Source organism: Bos taurus, chromosome 18, assembly GCF_002263795.3.
Source record: "Bos taurus isolate L1 Dominette 01449 registration number 42190680 breed Hereford chromosome 18, ARS-UCD2.0, whole genome shotgun sequence".
NCBI classification, from domain to species: Eukaryota; Metazoa; Chordata; class Mammalia; order Artiodactyla; family Bovidae; genus Bos; species Bos taurus.
Genome location: NC_037345.1, coordinates 2,821,430 through 2,842,311, shown reverse-complemented (window position 1 = coordinate 2,842,311; position 20,882 = coordinate 2,821,430). Strand labels below are relative to the sequence as shown.

At 48.8% G+C, this 20,882-nt stretch overlaps 1 protein-coding gene and 1 non-coding gene across 6 annotated transcripts; both read left to right on the top strand.

The window, feature by feature from the left end:
- Positions 1-75: 75 nt before the first annotated feature.
- Positions 76-19,791, top strand: CHST6 (carbohydrate sulfotransferase 6). Of its 5 annotated transcripts, none has more exons than XM_024978415.2 (6): positions 76-1,129; positions 1,250-1,527; positions 9,960-9,994; positions 10,494-10,683; positions 12,558-12,633; positions 13,444-19,791. In XM_024978415.2, exon 6 carries the CDS (start codon positions 13,460-13,462, stop codon positions 14,645-14,647), a length of 1,188 nt encoding a protein of 395 aa, XP_024834183.1. In that variant the 5' UTR covers positions 76-1,129; positions 1,250-1,527; positions 9,960-9,994; positions 10,494-10,683; positions 12,558-12,633; positions 13,444-13,459; the 3' UTR covers positions 14,648-19,791. The 5 variants fall into 5 exon arrangements, with proteins under 5 accessions (XP_024834183.1, XP_024834184.1, XP_010812616.1 ...); XM_024978416.2 differs by having other exon boundaries at positions 10,402-10,642; XM_010814314.4 differs by having other exon boundaries at positions 10,402-10,683.
- Positions 2,359-2,431, top strand: TRNAH-GUG (transfer RNA histidin (anticodon GUG)). Its single transcript has one exon. It is a non-coding gene; the product is annotated as a tRNA-His (tRNA).
- Positions 19,792-20,882: the final 1,091 nt, after the last annotated feature.

Here is a 20,882-nt window from a genome sequence, read left to right as displayed (position 1 = left end):
TGCTTTGTAAAAGAAGTTTTATTGCTTTGTGACCACGTAAGTTCTAAATGCCTATGGGAGGAAACGTGTAATTACAGAAACCTAAAGAAAATGAGTTGTCTGTAAATTGCTCTCTTGGCATTCTGATACACATCCTTTTAATTTTTTGTTGCCTTTTTTTTTTCTTGCTGTCATAAATGACATTTCTATCAACCGTGCATATAAATCCTTTTTGTTACTTTTATTTCCTTAACATAGAGCCTAGAAAGAAATTATGATTTCAAAAAGCTTATGACCATTCTTAAGGATTTTAATTCATCTCGCCAAACCGAATCCTGGAAAGAATGCACTAATTTATAGTTCCAGCCGCAGAGATTTCTTTTTAGGTCGCACCACGGACTACAAGAGATCAGAATTCTCCATCTTGTTCAGATGCTTGGACTTTGTTATCTGTAGAGGGAAATAACATCTTTATTTACTGAAAGATACCGGTACCAGGACCCGCTATCAAGCCTGAGTCTCTGGGTTGAGGCTGGAGAAGCGGGGAGACAGCCAGCTGCAGGCCCAGCTCCTGAGGGCCACCTGGTGTCCCGGCGCCTCGCAGCCCAGCTAGTGCGCGGGGGCCCTGACATCCAGGTGACCCAGGCTTGGCTGGGGCCGAGACCAGGGGCTTGGGAAGCAGTTTGGATTCCTTTGGCTGCGAGGATGCCACCGAGAGCGAGCAGGGGCAAAATTAAGATTCGGTTTCTTTCACAAGGGCCTTTTGTGTTCCCAGGAGCCTCCCTTCTCTGGGGATTGATTGGAGGGCAAAACTCTTGGTCAACGAGTGGGATGAGAAGCGACGCGGCGGGCGCCCCCCGACACCCCGCGCCGAGCCGCGCTCCCCCGGGCCCACCTGCGCCCTCCTCTTGGGGGCTCGCCCTCCTCTCCGGGGCTCGCCCGCGCCCGCCCGGGGCGGCCGCCCCTCCCCCGAGGCGTGGCCCCTCGTCCCGTGGTGGGCAGGCTAGCCCGAGCCCGGGGGCCAACCGGCTCTTTCCTTCCTCCCCTCCCGCCCCGGCGCCCGCCCGCCCGCTCCGGGACCGCAGCCACGTCTGAAAGCGCCTCATTGTGCGCGCTCCGCTCCAGCCCGCGGCTCCGAGCGGCCGCACAGGTAGAGCGCGGCGCGGGGCCGGGCGCCCGGGGTCTCCGAGGCTGCTTGGTGTCCTGCCCCCCACCCGGGGACGGCTCCCTCAACATCCCATTCTTACGACACCTCTCTTTTTTTTTTTAGGGGACTCCTGCCCGGTTTCCAGCCTCCCGCCGCCTTGGCTCTCCAGGTGCCTCCAATATCTCGGCCCCAGCTTGCTAAGTCCACGCCTCTCGGAGCGCCCTCCGCCCCGGGGGCACGGGTGCCGCTTCAGAGCCGTAAGACCCTGCGGACTGTCCCGGCGAGGAGACAGCGGCCGCGGACGGAGCTGGGTGAAGGCGGCGTCCAGGAGTCTCGGCAGAGACTGGGGCCAGAGGCGTCTGCCCAGCGCCGCGCCCCCGGGCCGGGACACCTCGCCTGGGGTACGTTGATTTATCCTCTCTCCGCGCGGGATGCCCACACCCTGGGCGACCCGGGGCCCAGCTGGGGAGGCGGTGACCTTGCAGCCCCCCGTGGGCTGTGCCAGTTGGAGCTGAGGGTGGTTTTTATGAGAACGTGAAAAGGGCATCACCCTTTTCCAAGTGCTGGTTGGAAAGGGTCTTCCTGGGGCCTCAGCTCCACAGGTCATTTCTTGAGGATCCCTTGTCTCTTGGAACTTGAGTTTCAAAGGGTATGGCTTTCATTTAAAAAAACAAAACCAGAAACAAAAAACTCTCCAAGGGCTTTTTCCATGGAACCCTGAAGGAAAAGCAGCTCGGGCAAGTGAATTTGGAACCAGATCCAGCTGAATTTGAGTCTGGGGGCCCCTGCTCCCAGCTGCTGGACCGTGGGCAACAATAGAGCCCACCTCCCTGGGCCTCAGCATAGGTGCCCAGCAGATGTTCACTCTCTTTTCTCTTCCCTCTTGTACTGGAGGCTCGAGGATGGGAAAAGTGAGGCCCCAAGAGTGGAAAAGACTTGGCTGAGGTGAAGCCATGAGTGAGTGAGCCAAGTACCAGAGTTAATAAGAATAGCAGGCTGCTCGGTGAGCCTGGCCATGCCAAGGGTTAGTCTGTTCCATTTAGTCCTCTCCAGACTGCATGGTAGGCCCTGCTAGAGCCTCCTTCTCAGAGTCAGCTGAAGTCCAGAGGTTATGAGTGACTGGCTCAAAGTGACACACCCCACTGGTTGTAGAGCACAGTTTTAACCCAGTCTGGCTTCAGAAGGCAGGCTTTCAGCCATGATTCACTATCTTCTGTTTGGGATGTATGGCTTCCCTGGTAGCTCAGTTGGTAAAGAATCTGCCTGTGATGCAGGAGACCCAGGTTCAATTCCTGGGTTTGGGAAGATACCCTGGAGAAGGGAATGGCAACCCACTCCAGTATTCCTGCCTGGAGAATCCCATGGACAGAGGAGCCTGGCAGGCTGCAGTCCATGGGATTGCAAGAGTCGGACACGACTTAGCAACTAAATCACCACCACCACCACTGCTGCCTAGGCTTGATTCTTTCTATTGCTAGGGCCACTTGGACTTGGTTGGGCTATTTTCTTTGAGTTCTCCTTATGCACAGGCTTTCTCTTGGATTCATAGAACACAGTTGTCATCCAGGATTTTTAAAAGATCCTTGAAAAAATACTTTTCAGTGGACTATGTGCCAGACATTATCTGTGTACTTTAATATTACTTCATTTAATCTTCAAATCAAGCCCATGAGTTGAGTTATATTATTTCCCCTAGTTATAGATTTTTTTTTAAAAAGTAAGCACAGAGAGATTAAGTAACTTGCTCAACTTGCTCAAGATCACCCAGTGAGTCATCAAGTAGAGTTCATCCTCTTAGCCCGTGTGCTAACCCCACTACCTGGTGTGAGAGAGATAAGGTCTGGCTTCTAGGCTAGTCAGGGGATTTAGGTACAGAAATGCATGAACAGGAGTATTCTTTGTAGTGATAGTAGCATTAACAAAGATTTCCCAATATCACCTAATACTCAGTCCATGTTAAAATTTCTCTGATTACTTCAGAGATATCTTCTCACCCTGGGTTTGTCTGAATCAGAATCCAAACAAGGTACACATGTTGTCTTTGGTTGTTTTGCGTTGTTTTCTTTTTGTTGTTGTTGTTTCTGAAAATAAGTTTTATTTAAATAAGGGTTTAAATACATTATATAACATTAAAACTGAAGAGGGAGGGGAAAAACACCCCAAAATCAGTTGGTTACTTCACATGGCATGGGGCCACTGTTGCTAGTGAGTTGCAAGCTCTACAGCTGTGACTGATAGATGGGTTTGAAATTTGTTCCCTTGTCAGAAGCTGAACTGATAGAAGGTTGGCCTCACCTTCTAGTTTGGGAATTGATTATTTAGGATATGTCTGGTCAAAAAGACGTTGGTGGCAAGCCAGATGTCCTGGCCCCTCACTAGAGAGTGGTTGCTCTAAGCTCTGCCCACCGGGTCACGTTGGAGACAGCAGGGGACCTTTCCCCAACCACCAAAGGCTCCCTCTAGCAGTACAGCTGCCTCACCACCCTCCATTCTCCGCTTCATCGAGGACTGTCCAGGTGGGGACGTTCTCTCAGGACAGGGAACTCTGCAGAGGGACTGCTGAGGGGCTTCCGGCCAGACAGAGTCGCCTGTGATCCTGGGGCTCTGGACTTGGCTGAAGCATCACTGTCACTGCTTTGTTTCAGGCTGGACACTGCCAGGCGCCTCTGCTTGACCTCTGTTTAAATGAGGGACCCCAAGACTAGACAGCATGGCTCTGTTCAGTTTGTTGCATGAAGGAGTTCCACTAGTCCAAGTTAAAAGCAGACCCCAGATGGTTACATTATACAGGCTGAGAGGTTTTTAAACTTGTGACAAGGGACAAAAGGGAAATTCTACTCATTGCAAGGAAATCCTCACTTAAGCCTCAGAGATCCAAAAGCACTTGAACCCATGAACCTTCAGCTGGTCGTCCTTAGCAAGTCCAGTCTCTACCAGGAACTATCCTTAGCCAGTCCAGTCTCCACCAGGAACTGGCCTATGTTCTTGCGCTGGTCACCCTGTAGCTGAATTCCTTCTCCATACTCCGGATGCTGAATGCAGTACCATTGCAGGCAAATTTCTTCCTAAACGCCTTCACTAGATCCTTTTTATCGTAATCATCAGCAATCCCCTGGATGGTAGTAAGGGTCTTCCTGCCGTTTTTTCATGGAATCCTTATATGGATATAATCCTCAGTGCCAGCAGGAGGCAGATCAGCACCCTTACTTGCATCAGCAAAGGGGTCCAAAGAATGGAGGTTTTGGATAGCGGACATAAATACAATTGAAGGCAGCCGCGGGAGACGGCTTTTTAAAAATAAATGAATCAAAATAAGAGATTAAGAAAAATAAACCAGAGAACATTCCAGATGATCCCTGCATAAGAGGGCTCAGTCCACACATGGGCGTTGGGTACCAGAGAGGAATGTGTGAAATACACACCCTCTATTCCCCGCAAGTGTTACTGCAGAGAAGAGGGGGAGTCCCAGACTTGAGGCCCCTCCAGCTGTCAGGTGCAGTGATTTAGACCAAGTTAGGTGTTGTGCTTTGGGGATCCCCAAAGTTCAGAGCCTTGGAAAAAGATTTCTGTGTTGGTCTCTGCTCATCTGCTCTGAAATGCCCCGCACGTGGCTCTGAGCCAAGGAGACTTGAAGCTCCTTTCCCAGACTAACTTGATTTCACTTCCCAGTAGGTTTCTGCAGGCAGGTCTGGTTACTCCAGCAGCATCTGGGCTCTGTGACTGTAGCCTCCCTACCTCCGGCTGATGCCACACAGCTGCTCACCGGGGCCAGCAGGGGAATGGCAGATGTGGCCAGGCTTAGGGCCAAGCACGTCTTCACCACTGCCTGCCCCAGCCCAGAGCCCTGAGGCTGAGTGTGGGTTGGAGCCCTTGACAAAGGCCAGGTAGTTTTCCATCCCACGCCCCTAGGCACCTAGGCACTCAGGTCAGCTAGAAGATGGTTTGGGGGTGCCTCTCTCCCTGCAATAAAAGCTAAGTCAGCAAACTCCACCCATGCCTCTCTGAATCGATGAAACAGACCTGATTGTTAATGACTGACAAAGTAATAAAACAAGAAAACAATGACCTGTAATCTGGCCACAGAATAACAACCACCAATATTCAGCACGCATCCTTCTGGATTTTTGATTATACTAAATCATTTTGGTTTTTGTTTGTTTGTTTAAGTAACAGCCTTATTGAGATATAATTTACATTCTTTGAAGGTACAGTTCACCGGTTTATAGCATATTCAGTCTTGTGCGTTAACCACCTGAAGGTTCATCTGTGTCGTGGCACATATCACTGTTTCATTCCTTCTTACTGCCAGAGAATATTCAGTTACATGAGTACACCACATTTTGTTTATCCATTCATCAACTGATAGGCATATAGGACATTTCCATTTGGGGGCTATTATGATTAATGCTGCTGTGAAAGTTCATGAGCACGTTTTTGTGTAGACAAATATTTTTGGTTCTCTTGGATTTGTGTATTTTAGAGTAGAATTGCTGGATCACGTGGTAATTCTATGTTTACTTGAGGGATGACCTGCTTTCCGCAGCAATCCACCATTTTACATTCCCAGCAGCAGCCTATGAGGGTTGCTGCTGCTGCTACTGCTAAGTCGCTTCAGTTGTGTCCGACTCTGTGCGACCCCATAGACAGCAGCCCACCAGGCTCCCCCGTCCCTGGGATTCTCCAGGCAAGAACACTGGAGTGAGTTGCCATTTCCTTCTCCAATGCATGAAAGGGAAAAGTGAAAGTGAAGTCACTCAGTCGTGTCTGACTTCTCGACCCCGTGGAGTGCAGCCCACCAGGCTCCTCTGTCCATGGGAGTTTCCAGGCAAGAGTGCTGGAGTGGGGTGCCATTGCCTTCTCCATGAGGGTCGCAGTTTCACCATAGTCTCACTAACACTTGCTATTATCTTTTTTTTATTACAGCTAAGCTAGAGGATGGGAAGTGGTATCCCAATGTAGTTTTGATTTGCATTTTTCTAATGACTGAAGCTATCAAGGATCTTTTCAGGCACTTATAGACTATGTGTCTATCTTCTCTAGAGAAATATCCACTCAAATCTGTTGCTTATTTTAAAATCAGGGTTTTTTTTTTATTGTTCAGTTGTAAGAGCTCTTTATATGTGGGTACAAGTCCCTTGCTATTTATATGATTTGCAAATATTTTCTCCCATCTGTGGATATCATTTCAGTTTCTTGATGGTGTCCTTTGATATTCACGTATTTTTAACACACTGTATGTTTTGCTGTGTTTTTTTTTTTTCACTCAACATTATGTAGTGAAGTGCTCTAAAGTTAGACAGCTGGAGTTCAAATTCTGCCCGTTGCTGTGTGGGCAAGTTCCTGAACCTTTCTAAGCCTCAATTTCCTCTTCTGTGAAATAGGGTAGCACATCAGACGCACCTTATAGCATTGTTGTGAGATAATCCTGATCTGAGCTTCAGAGGAAAATGGGTTGGAAAGGCTTGGTATGTAGGAAGCCCTCACAGGGGTATTCCATGATTCCCACACCACCACAGGCATCCGTCTTTCTCCTCTCCCTCCCCTTCCCTCCCTTGGTGCTTTTCCTGTCTCTTGTTCTTCTTTTCTCTCTCCCTTCTCGTCTTCCCTTGTCCTTCTTGCCCTCCATGTCAGCCTTCTCTCCAGCAGATACCCTGGGCTCCATCAGAGCTGGTTCATCTCCAGGGGTGGCCCTTGATGCCTCAGGTCCACGCATGCCTCATCCGAAATCTCTTTTCTTTAGCCTTTGGGATTCCTGAACAGAATGGCCTGCAGCTGATGCCAAACCGAGAGAAATCTGAGCCAGGGGGTGCTACCTAGGATTACCTTTCACTGCCTTAGACTCTGCAGGGCTGGGAGACACTGGAGACGGAGGAGCTGCAGTCTAGAGCAGCCGGAGTGGGCCCAGAGGGCAGAGCCCTGTCCTCCCGCACCTCCCCTGTGAGGCCTGCCCTGTAGCTCAGTGTTCCCATCGGCACATCAGAGATAATGGGGGCTCCTTCTCTGTTTCTCAGACCAAGAGCTAGTCAGGGATGACTAGAAGCCATCGTAATGTTTAGATGCTCAGCAGAAAGAAACACAGGACAAGTGGGGAGTCACTCCCTTCAGATTTGGATCAGAGTGCCTGATATCGATTCAGCAAATATCTATTAATATCATCTCACTCAGGCTTTGGGGCAATCCCTGACATGACACTTATTGTCTTACTCTGGCAGGATTCTTAACTTTTTTTTTTTTAAGCAATTCAATGATCTTAATATTAGGTTATTTTTTATTTGAAAAAAATAAGATTTTTGCAATCTCTACGTCCTGAAATGTGGCATCAGGCTTACTTTTTTTTTTTTTAATGAGCGACTGAGCCCACATACTCCTTGCTTTATAGTTTGTAGGCACTGAATTTATGAGTATAAAGCTACTGTTTCTGAAAGGACAGACATTAAAAAACTGCACCTCTCAATGCAGGACCAGTTCCATGTTCTCCCGTGTGCCATTGGCAATGTGTCTTAGTGGCCTGAATACACAGCTCTGTACTACTGGAAAGCTAATCTTGCTAATCTGGGATACAAAACAAAGTCCCTCCAGGCCTTTTGATAAAATTGATTGGCATTTTTCTATGGGCTATCATATTAGCTATTATTATAGAAAGCTCAGTCATGTCTGAGCTTTGCTACCCCATGGACTATATCCCGCCAGGCTCCTCTATCCATGGAGATTCTCCAGGCCAGAATACTGGAGTGGGTTATCATTCCCTCCTCCAGGGGATCTTCCCAACCCAGGGATCGAACCCAGGTCTCGCACATTGCAGGTGGATTCTTTACCATCTGAGCCACCAGGGAAGCCCATAGAAAGCAGGACAGAGCCCTTTTTCTTCCTCTTAGTCCCTTTTTCTTCCCTCCAAATTACTATATTTACAGAAACAATATGCTTCAGTTAGTAGAACACTTTCCTTTTGTTGGCCATGCCTGGTGGCTTGCGGGATCTTAAGTTCCCTGACCAGGGATTGAACCCTGGCCCTTGGTATTGAAAGCGCCGAGTCCTAACTGCTGGACCACCAGGGAAGTCCTGACACTTTCCTCTTCACGTACTTCTTACCGAACTAAGTTTGTTTCAGACGCCTGGAGGCAGGAACTATTTCTCTAATTATAATTTCACACTAATGATGTTCTGTATATAGTGAGGAGGAGGGAATAAAAGACATTTGGGGAAATTCAAGGAGCAGCTCTGGGTAGATTGCGTAGAACGGGGCAAGTCCAAGTTGGAAATCCTGGGCTGCGACGCTGTCAGCGGTGCTCAGCTGTGAGAGGTCCAGGAAAGCATGCACACCAGGGTTTGCTTTCTGTAACAGAAAATCTGCCACGAATGGGGCTGGGTTCAGTGGGATGACTTTTTTTTTTTTTTTCCTTTAGATACTGTACCTACAGCCTTTCTGGCCTTCCTCTGACCCTTGAACATGAAATGCTCCTTTTTGGAGCCTTCAGAGATGCTGCTTCATCTGACATACTAACCTCTTCTCTCCACCTGCTCCCTCACACAGCCCTTCCCACAGTTATTCCCTGCTCAGCCTTCAGATCCCAGTTCAAAAAGCACTTGGCTAAGGGAAGACTTCTCTGCTTGCCCTTAGCTGTAGGCTCCCACAGCACTGTCCTTGCCCTTTATTACACTTCCTATCAGTTCAGTTCAGTTGCTCAGTCGTGTCCAGCTCTTTGTGACCCCATGGAGACTTACTATGGCTTGTGGTTAAATGATCACTTGCTTCGTGGTGACCTTCTCAGCTAGAAATTAAGCTGAAGGCAGTGGCCACATGTCAATATTTACTTTCATGCTTTGCACATAATAGCCACAGAATAAATGTTTACAGAATGAATGAAATAGTACATGAACATACAATAAAGAATTTCATATAAAATTTTAGGATATTTACAGAATTTCTAGTATGTATATGCTTTTTTCTTTTAGGTCTTATACACTTTAAAACTTTTATTTATTTTTATTTAAGTATAGTTTATTAACACTTTCAGGTGTACAGCAAATTTATATATATATAATTCTTCTCCTGTATAGGTTATTACAAAATATTGAATAGTTCCCTGTGCTATACAGTAGGTCCTTATTATTTATTTTATATATACTAGTGTCTATCTGTTAATCCCCAATTTCCAATTTATCCCCCTCATCCCTTTGGTAACCACAAGTTTGTTTTCTATGTCTGTGAAATCCCTTGGACTGCAAGGAGATCCAACCAGTCCATTCTAAAGGAGATCAGTCCTGGGTGTTCTTTGGAAGGAATGATGCTAAAGCTGAAACTCCAGTACTTTGGGCACCTCATGTGAAGAGTTGACTCATTGGAAAAGACTCTGATGCTGGGAGGGGTTGAGGGCAGGAGGAGAAGGGGATGACAGAGGATGAGATGGCTGGATGGCATCACCGACTCGATGGACGTGAGTCTGAGTGAACTCCGGGAGTTGGTGATGGACAGGGAGGCCTGACGTGCTGTGATTCATGGGGTTGCAAAGAGTCGGACATGACTGAGTGACTGTACTGACGTCTATTTCTGTTTCGTAAATAAGTTCATTTGTATCATTTTTTTTTTAGATTCCGCATATAAGTGCTATCATAAGGTATTTGTGTTTCTCTGTCTGACTTAGTATGATCATCTCTAGGCCCATCTGTGTTGCTGCAGATAGCATTATTGTATTCTTTTTAAGGCTTGGAAATATTCTATTGAATATATGTACCTTATCTTCTTTATCTGTTTATGGACCTTCAGGTTGCTTAACAACAACAACAAATGAATATTGGGGTGCATGTATCTTTTTAATTAGAGTTGTCTTTTCAGGTATATGCCCAGGAATGGGATTGCTGGATCATATGGTAACTATATTTTTAGTTTTTTGGGAAATCTCCATACTCTTCTCCATAGTAGTTGTACCAGCTTAGTAATACGATTTCCACCAACAGTGTAGGAAGGTTCCCCAAAGGAGAAAACTCCACACACACAGAATTTTGTACCACTTCTATATATCACCTTTTCAAAAATTAGACAAATAATAAATATGTGCCCACAAAATATTACAAAGGATTCATAGGAGAGGCAGATGACCCTTCCAGAGTGGGGAGCTTCATTGGGCAAAGGTTTAGGAATGGGGCCACCCAGAGCCCCACATTGGGGGCCTGGCACTTGGATTCAAACCCCTGCCCTACCCCTTACCAGCTGTGTATTCATGTCTCTAAGCCTCATTGCCTCAACTAAAACACACAGGATGATTTTTACCTTCTAGGGACTTGGGGAAAATAAAATTCAATCAAGAAGATAAAATACACATCCCAGTGCCTGCCTGACATGTTCTTCCTCACTTGAACCCTGGGCCAGTTGGTGGTGTGCTGAATGTAAGGCGCCTTCTCAGAAAACGCCCAGCTGGGACCTGGATTCTCTGGACACCCTGAGTGTGCAGGATGCTTCCATCTTCTTCCTAATTCTTGAGTTCCAATCGGAGGATCCGATAACAGTTCCTGTACAGTGTGAGTCACTTAAAAAGACCTCTGGCATCCCTGGAGTGCAGGTAACAAGCATCTTGGCCTGGGGGTAAGATTCTCCTTACCAGGGGAGGGTGAGGCAAGCCTGGGCAGCTGTGTTTGGGCCCAAGTATCAGGGTCCTGTGTTCTGTAGGATCTCCCAGCACCAGGGGAGAGGCCAGCAGCCTATGATTAGAAAGTGCCAGAAACCTCGAAATAAGTCCTGGGTTGGGGTCCCTTGCTGTCTATCCAAACCTTGGGTCCTTTGTCTAAAAAATTGAGATCATAGGGAATTCCCTGGCGGTCCAGTGGTTGGGACTCCAAGCTTTCACTGCCAAGGGCCTGGGTTTGATCCCTGGTCAAGAAATTGGGAGCCCACAAGCCAAGTGCTGTGGCCAAAATAAATAAACTAAATAAAAAATTGAGATCATAATGCCCACCTCAGGAGCTGTTGAGTTAAATCACCTAGCTGTATATGTGTGCTTAGTTGTTAAGTCATATCCACAACCCCATGGACTGTAGCCCACCAGGCTCCTCTGTCCATGGGATTTTCCAGGCAAGAATACTGGAGTGGGCTGCCATTCCCTTCTCCAGGGCATCTTCCTGCCCTGGGATCGAACCTGCTTCTCTTGCATTGGCAGGTGGGTTCTTTACCACTAAGCCACCAGGGAAACCCCAAATCTCCTAGCCCTTGAGGTAATATATGTCAGTAAAGAGGAGTTAGAGTTTCCTCCCGCTCCTGTACCCTGTTCTCGGGAAGCACAACCTCAAGGAGAGGAGGTAACGTGTGCAGAGCAGGCGGGTGGCTGCTGTCCAGGTCTTCCAGGGGGGACCGAGCAGGAAACAAGAGCTGCTGGGCATCCTGCAGGCCCCTGATACGGGGGTGGGGGGGGAGTCGAGAGGGGTCTGTGCTCACAGTCTAGACACCATCTGCCCTCAGTGGTGACGTAGCCAGTGAAGGCGTCTCCGTGGGGAGCAAGTGCTGTGAAAGGAAAGAGGAAACTTCCAGATCCTTCTTTTCCCAAGCAGCTCATCCTTGAGATCGCAGCAGGAAGAACAGTGCAAAGAGGAGAAAACTCTGGGACCTGGGGGTGTGGGAGCTGGGCTCGGTGTTCCTTTCATTCTGTAGGACCCTCTGTGGGACATTCTTTCTGAATTAGTTTGTATTGGAGCATAGTTGATTTACAATGTTGTGTTAGTTTTTGCTGTACAGCAAAATGAATCAATGATTACATCTATATCCACTCTTTTTTAGATTCTATTCCCATATAGGTCATTACAGAGTACTGTGCTATAGTAGGTCCTTATTAATTATCTCTTTTATATATAGTAGTGTGTATATGTCAATCTCAGTGCCCCAGTTTATCTTTCCCTCTGCACCCTGGGACTTTCTTAAGATCCACTAAAGGACTTAGGCATGTTTGGGGGCTGCAGGGGGCCTGGGAGATGCTGGGATTCCAAGCATAGGTGACCTCAGGGGTCTTCTCCGGGCAGAGACTCCCCATGGTTTCCTCTCAGACACAGCTGAACACTGCATCAGTAACATGGGGCATGTGAGGCGCTTTACCAAGCCCCTTTCCTCATAACATGTTTGCAGCATCATTCCTCTCGACAACCTTACGGTCAAATGTTATCATCCCCATTTTACAGAGGAGGAAACTTGAGTCTTGGAAAACTTAAGTCGTTTGTCCCAGGTCTCCCAGCTCCTGAGTGGCATCAGAGAGACTCAAACCCAGCAGGAGAGACTTTCATTTCACTTCCATCTGGGAAAATGTATCTAGCCACCTGCTCGTCCCTGCCCAGCTCCAGCCAGGAGAAGGGCAACTAGACTCCCACCCGAGGGGAACTTCTGTCAGTCTGGGAAGACAGAGCCCTCCCAGTGTCCAGGGCCATCTGACCCAGCCCTCTCCTGCCTTCCCAGGCCCTGAAAAACCTCCAGGCCTCTCCCATGGACCTGTGATCGAGGTGGGCAGCCCTCCCAGCAGCCAGGGACAGCAGTAAGTAACCTTAGCATGGAAAGGGGCCCGACTCTGCCCTCATCTTTCCCCTTCTCCGGCTCCGTCCTACCTCTCCCTTAACTGGTTTCTTCTGCCAAACCCCACCAATCCAGAAGGATATCCTCCCTTGGGAATCCGTGCTTCCTGCAGGACTTCACTCTCCATGGGTGAGAGCAACAGTTGCTGTTTTTTGTCTATTTATTTGTAATAGCAAAAGTAACATCTGCTTATTTAAAAAGTCAAACAATACAGAAGCACACTAGGCAGAAAGTGCAAGTTTTCAGTTATGAGAATTACTACATGCCCCAACCCTCGGGACTCATCCCAATACTCCAGGACCAAGATGAATCCCCTTTTACAGATGGGTGAACTGAGTCACAGAGCAATGAAGCCTTTGGTCTGAGATGTTAGGCTAGGAAGTGGCGCAGTTGGGAAGGCTCTGCTAAATCATCCAGCAAGCTATTTAGGTAAACAACCTAAAATTGCTCCCCTATAAGGAATTTTAAGCAAAAAGCAGGACTTCCGGTTTACATATATGTTCCCCCTGAGAAAGAAAAGGGCTAGGGGAGAGAAAGAGAGACAAAGGGAAGAACATTGCCCATAGTCTTGTGCAACTGGCGTTTGGCTCTGCAAAGACTGCTCATGCCTTCAAGTCACACTCCTGACTTGGGAGGTCCTCAGTGGGGTGATCTCCCTGGGGCGGTGGGCAAGTTCCAGAGCTGCTCTCCGGCAGCCCCAGACCGGGATGTGGGATGTGGGATGGGCAAGTGGCCCCTGATCCCCGACTGCTACTGCCTGCTCCCTCTGCAGGTCTCCGGCCGGCGGCATGTGGCTGCGGCGCGTCTCCAGCACGGCGGTGACTGCGCTCCTGCTGGCGCAGACCGGCCTCCTGCTCTTCCTGATCTCCCGGCCCAGACTGCCGCCTGCGGCCAGCAGCGAGGAGCGGGTGCATGTGCTAGTGCTGTCCTCGTGGCGCTCGGGCTCGTCCTTCGTGGGCCAGCTCTTCAGCCAGCACCCCGATGTCTTCTACCTGATGGAGCCCGCGTGGCACGTGTGGGCCGCCCTGTCGCAGGGCAGCGCCTTGGCGCTGCACATGGCAGTGCGCGACCTGGTGCGCTCAGTCTTCCTGTGCGACATGGATGTGTTCGAGGCCTACCTGCCGTGGAGGCGCAACCTGTCGGACCTCTTCCAATGGGCGGAGAGCCGGGCTCTGTGCTCGCCGCCCGCCTGCAGCGCCTTCCCGCGCGGCGCCATCAGCAGCGAGGCGGTGTGCAAGCCGCTGTGCGCGCGGCGGCCCTTCAGCCTGGCGCAGGAGGCCTGCCGCTCCTACAGCCACGTGGTGCTCAAGGAGGTGCGTTTCTTCAACCTGCAGGTGCTCTACCCGCTGCTCAGCGACCCAGCACTCCACCTGCGCATCGTGCACCTGGTGCGTGACCCGCGCGCTGTGCTGCGCTCGCGCGAGCAGACGGCCAAGGCGCTGGCGCGCGACAACGGCATCGTGCTGGGCACCAACGGCAAGTGGGTGGAGGCCGACCCGGAGCTGCGCGTCGTGCGTGAGGTGTGCCGCAGCCACGTGCGCATCGCCGAGGCGGCCACGCGCAAGCCTCCGCCAGCCCTGCGCGGCCGCTACCGCCTGGTGCGCTTTGAGGATCTGGCGCGGGCGCCGCTGCCGGAGATCCGAGAGCTGTACGCCTTCGCGGGCCTGAGCCTCACGCCGCAGCTCGAGGCCTGGATCCACAACATCACGCACGGCGCCGGGCCCGGGGCGCGCCGTGAGGCCTTCAAGACCACGTCAAGGGACGCGCTCAATGTCTCACAGGCTTGGCGCCACGCCCTGCCCTTCGCCAAGATCCGCCGCGTGCAGGATCTGTGTGCCGGAGCACTGCAGCTGCTGGGCTACCGGCCAGTGTTCTCCGAGGACGAGCAGCGCGACCTCAGCCTGGACCTGGTGCTGCCGCGCGGCCCCAGCAGCTTCAGCTGGGCCTCGTCCACTGCTGAGCGCCCCGGGCCGTAGTGGAGGCCCCCAGCTGGCGGTCACCAGGGCCAGGAGACCCACACGTGGTGCCGAAGGGGCTGGGCACGAGGTGGCCCAGAGTTTGGGAGGTTCCGCCTGTAGCAGGCTAGGACCGAGTTCCCAAACTAGTTTCTTTCTGCCCACTTCTCTTTCTTTCGAGTCCTCTTTAGGAGCTGAATGGTTTCCCCTGGTAGCTCAGCAGTAAAGAATCTGCCTGCAGTGCAGGAGACGCAGGTTCGATCCCTCCCTAGGTGGAGAAGATCCCCTGGAGGAGGGCATGGCAACCCACTCCACTATTCTTGCCTGGAAAATCCTATGGACAGAGGAGCCTGGTGGGCTGCAGTCCATGGGGGCAGAGAGTCAGACGTGACTGAAGTGATTAAGCAACAGCAGGTAGGAGCTGAATTCCTGACAGCAACACTCTTCATAGAAAGCAGACTGGTTCCCCCACTTCTCCTGAGTGCAGGGAATAAGTTCAAAGACTTGGCTCCTTCTCCAGCACTTTCTTTCCCTCTCAGTCTCCCTCAGGATGCTTCATCCTGCAGCTGAGAAGGCTGGCCCAGCCCTACTTGGGACAGGAAGGGTACTGTGGCCAGCTGGCCCCTGAAGTCAGTACATCTTCCCCTCCACTGCACCACCCCCAGACTCTGTTCCCCCAAATCCTCTGGCACCACGTGCCACCAAAGCCAATGCTTTTATATTCATCTGTGTCTTCAGGAAGAAATCAGCCAAGCCTATATCTTGGGGTCTCCCCCTAGTCTTTCTCTGACCCAATCTCCCAGGAGCCCATACAACCCCATCACCTGCCTAAGTAAGGTGAACCTTTGATTTGTCCTGATGGGAAAGCTCCTACTTACAGAAATAAACATATTTAACCTGTATGATACAAATTAGAGTTTACGGCCTGTAAAGTTGGAGAAGCAAAATGCAAAAGTGAAGGGACTTGTCCAAGGCTACGGGATGAGAAGGAGGATGAAGAGAGGGAGAGGGGTTTGCTCTGAGACCACAGTGGGGAGGAGAGGGGGCATCAGGCTTGCAGAAACCTGTTTCCCGGACCAAGAAGGGTCAGATTTTCCCATCCTGTTTGCCCAAGGGCTCAGCAGTCGGCAGTAGCTAGGACCGCAGCTGCAGGGTGAGATGTGGGAAGTGGTAAGCTCGGGGTTCAGAGTGCAGAATCTAGGGAGCTTCCTGGATAAGCCTGGAGGGAGGCAGTGAGCAGGCAAAGTAGAGGGAAAAAAGGCTGGGCAGGCCTGGGCAGCAAGCCAGGCAGAGCGTGTGGCAGAGCAAGAGGCTGGCAGCAAGATCAGTGCCCGGAGGGCAAGTCATGGGGTGGATGTAACCAGATAAAGCTTGCCAGGAGCTTGGAAGAAAAAAGGCTCTAGGGTGGCTGTCTCCCTGTGGTCCTTCTGTGCCAGGCCCTGGAGGAGAACAAAATACGATTCCTAGCTGCAAGCTACAGCACCTGGCTCTGCCGGCAGAGGGTCTTATGAAACAGAAGCTGGATTTTAAAAAAGGAGGTGGAGGGTAGGCGAAGGGGGAAGATGCGGATATGTAAGAGCTAGTCTTAAATTCAGGAAATGAAAGCCAACAAGTGCTCCAAAAATGTTGAAAAGGAGGGAGAAGGGTCACAGAACCTCTGGGAAGGACAGGGAAGAAGATTGGAGTCCGTGCAAATAGAATACCCATCACACCGGAATACAGAGCTGGGCTGCAAACTGACAGTTAACCACCAGAAGACCTTAGCCCGTTCCCGCTGGGAGTGAGGATCTGCCCTCACTGAGGCCATCAGTCACTAGGAGGGATTCTGGAGGTTGCTGGCTTCCCGTTCTCAGCCTGGATTGGTGGGACCTGGATTGCAGACCCACGTCCTCACTGAAAAGCAGGCAGGTCAAGGGCAGTCTGGCACCTTCCATTTCTTCCTCGCAGGGAGCAGATGGATACTGACCTTGAAGCCAAAACTTCAGGATGCCTCAGTTAGGGACCTGTCTAGCTGTAGAAACTTTGGGCCCCATAAAGCCTCCATTTGCCCCTTCTCACAATAGAAGAAGGTATTTAAAATGCAGAATTTATTAATGACTTAGGCTAGGGTCACATGGGGCTTAATATATGGGCTGGAACTCAAACTTACATCTTTGACTTCAACGCTTGTGGTTCTAACAAGTAAACTGAACTGGGGATGGAGCAGAAGCTTCCATCATAGGCTTCAAAAGGCAGATCATCACCCAGAGATCTGCGTCTCTGGGTGTCAAGGAGCTGTCCTGACACTTTGGGTTTTTTTTGTTTCCAGTTTTATTGAGGAAGAATTGACATACATCACTCTCTAAGTTTAAGGTGTACAGCATGAGGGTTTGGTTTACCTACATTGGAAAATGATTACCATACTAGGTTTAATTAACATCAGCCATCTCAGATAGATACAATAAAAAGAGAAAAATGCAATTTTTAAATTTATAAATGTTACAAGAGGGAATTCTCTGGCTGACCGGTGGTTGGGACTCTGCGCTCTCACTGCTGAGGGCCCGGGTTCAGGCCCTGATGGGGGAAATAGGATCCTGCAAGCCACATGGCATGGCCAAAAATAAAATGAAAATGTTCTAAGAGATGGAGATTTAATGCCTCCACCTCTTCTCCTCTTCTCTCCAAAATTTTATTGTACTTTTAATTATATAATTGACCTACAGTGCTATATAAGTTCCAGGTGCACGACATAGTGATTCGATATCTTTAAATGTTGCAAAATGATCATCTCTGTCCTGGCATTGAGCTGCAAACATCTCGGGGTGGGCAGTGGGCTGGTACAATGGGGCCCCTGCCACCGGCCCCTTTCCTCCCCATATGTGGCCCCTCCACCCCAGGATAGCCTCTGGGGATAAAAGCAGACTCCTGGCTCCACCTGGAAGGAGCACATGGTTAAGTGGAAGAGTCAACCAGGAAGTCTGCAACGTGCTATGTTCGGGCAAAGAAGGTCCAGCCAGAGGGTCATGGTGCCAGAGGCTGACATGCAGTCGCCAATCCCTAGTGGGATCCAGGAAGGCATTTGGGTTGGGGCTCAGAGCCCAGCCTGATACTGGCATCCACAAGTTTCGTTTGTCCCTGCCAGGGTCACAGACTGTCTTGGCGCCAGCACAGTGAATGGCTTTTGCTGTGTGACTCACTCCTTTTCACCTGTCTCCGAGGTTCCAGGATGCCAATGACTGGCTCTCAGATGCTGCTGCCCGCGTATGGGGCCTTCTGGACAAGTCTCTGCGTGCAGCAGGTTTTCAGCAAGCCCCTAGGTGAACCCAGATAAGGTTTCAGGACAAAGACAGACAGTGCCCAGTCCATTGTTTTCACGAGTTAGCCCTGGGTCAGGCCCTGGAACAGAATAGTCACAGCCTTTGCTCTGGTGGGGAGTACAGACAGTAAATAAAAAGTCCTATAAATAAACATGCTATGCTAAGTCACTTCAGTCGTGTCCGACTCTGTGCGACCCCAGAGACGGCAGCCCACCAGGCTCCCCCGTCCCTGGGATTCTCCAGGCAAGAACACTGGAGTGGGCTGCCATTTCCTTCTACAATGCGTGAAAGTGAAAAGTGAAAGTGAAGTCGCTCAGTCGTGTCCGACTCTTAGCGACCCCATGGATTGCAGCCTAACAGGCTCCTCCGTCCATGGGATTTTCCAGGCAAGAGTACTGGAGTGGGGTGCCATTGCCTTCTCCAAAATAAACATGCAACTGTGAATAAATAATAAGAATGGGTAGAGGGTGGCCTACTTTACTGTGGAGAGTCAGGAAAACATTTTGAAGAGGAAATATTTGGTTCAAATAAAGGATGGATAGGAGTTCATTGAGCACATGATGAAAAGGCAGAGAGCTATTGAGGGATTGGCCCCCTTGGAATCACGTTTCCTTGACAAAAGGCTCACTCCTGGGAATCCAAGCTTGTGGGATGGGAGAGGACCCCAGGAGATGAGTGAATTTGTGTGTCTATAGTAAAGATTCCTAGAAATAGAACTGCTGGATCAAAGAGCATCCATCTTTTACATGTGAAGTTGCCAAATTACTCCAAAAATGACTTACCAACTTATACTCTCTGGAATGGTGTCAGGAATGCCCTTGTCACCCTTTCCTACTGAGTGCCCCCTATCATCTATAGAGGTAAATAAATCATTTTCATTTTTACCTACCTAATGGAATATTTGGGCTTCCCTGGTGGCTTAGATGGTAAAGAATCTGCCTGCAATGCAGGAGACCCGGGTTCAGTCCCTGCGTTGGGAGGAAGATCCCCTGGAGAAGGAAATGGCAACTCACTCCAGTATTCTTTCCTGGAGAATCCCACGGACGGAGGAGTCTGGCGGCCTACAGTGCATGGCTCACAAAGAGTCGGGTACGACTGCTGCAACACCCAAAAACTGTTACAGTGCTACTAGGAACAATCTTGTCTATATCTCCTGCCACCAGTGCTGTAGGATATTTACTTAGCAGCTAAATAGCTGGATCATGAGTATCTTCATTCAAATTATGCCAGATGGTTGTTATCTATTTATGGGCTTCCCAGGTAGCTCAGTGGTAAAGAATTTGCCTGCAATGCAGGAGACATGGGTTTGGTCCCTGGGTCAGGAAGATCCTGACCCTGGAGTTTCCTCCTGGAGGAGAAGATCGCAATCCACACCAGTACTCTTGCCTGGACACTCCCATGGACAGAGGAGTCTGGTGGGCTACAGTCCATGAGATCCCAAAAAGTCGGATGCAGCTGAGCACACATATATCTGTTTATGCCTCCGTAGTTCCAGCTGCCCTACAACCTCAGTAACAATCAGCGTTCTCAGACTTTAAAATTTTTGGCTGTTGGGTGGTTGACCAGTGACATCTCATTGTGATTCATTTTATGTTCCACTGATTAATGAAGTTAAGCATCTTTTCCTATTAATATTTTTGTTGGCCACTTGTATTTCTCTTTGCTGAAGTACCTATCCAGGTCTTTTGTTTGTCATTTTCTTATTGATTTTTAGAAGTACTTTGTATGTTCTGAATGCCACTCCTATGTCAGTTATTTATATTTCACATATTGTCTCCCAGTTTGTGACTTGTCTTTATATTTTCTTTGTGATAACCCTTGTATAACACAAAGCCTTAAAGTAATTAAATTTACCCATTCTTTCCTTTATGGTCTTTGCTTTTTGTATCTAGTTTAAGAACTGCTTTACCATCATGGACATAAAAATATTCGACATTGTCTTCTGAAAGTTTTATAATTCTTCATCTCACTGTAAGTGAAACAGAGGTGGTGGGTGGCTAAAAAATACACACACACACACCAAGTTTTTGTTTGCTTTATATATGCTTCATAATTTTCTTTTAAGTTTGTGTTTTTCCCGAAGTTGTATTGTTCTTCAGGTTTTTTTTTTCTTCCACTGAGAGAAGAAACGGTACCTTCTTCACCATATTCTTAAAATTGTGAGATTCTTAACCAGTTTGTCTATTGCTGAAATCTATTTCATTATTTTTCCTGAGGATATTCTTCCTTCTGTTCCTATCTGGTTAAATGGCTGCTAGTACTGTTGCACAGAAGTCAATCTAAGACTCCTGGTTAAATCCACTTTTTTTTTTTTTTGGCCCATCTTTCTCTTAGTCATCACTCTTTAACTTCATTGAACTTTCTCTTAGTCATCACTCTTTAACTTCATTGGAGTACATACTCAGCTTCCCTTAGAAAGGTCATGTAAAAGATACATTTTCTGAGTTCTGCAAGTCTAAATGGCTTTTTAAAAATTTCTAAATTCACAATCTGACTGAGGATAGAATTCTAAATACAAAATAATGTTTCCTGATATGATACATCATTGATTGTTATATAATCTTAAAATATTGGTTTCTTCCACTTCTTTTACACTCTGCTAGTCTGGGAAATGTACCAAAATACAGCATTGTTAAATATTTTATGACTTTAAAAAATGCTTACTGTTTTTGTTTTAGAAAAGTCTCTTGGTTGAGGCAAAATCCCAGTTGTAGTGTTAGAGAATTGGTATCAGAAAGCTTCAAAAACCAAGGCTTTCAAGAGGGAACTCTAACAATGTTGCTAATGTCCTTTACACAGTGGCTGATTTTATTTTTCTGGGCTCCAAAATCACTGCAGATGGTGATTGCAGCCATGAAATTAAAAGATGCTTACTCCTTGGAAGGAAAGTTATGACCAACCTAGATAGCATATTCAAAAGCAGAGACATTACTTTGCCAACAAAGGTCCGTCTAGTCAAG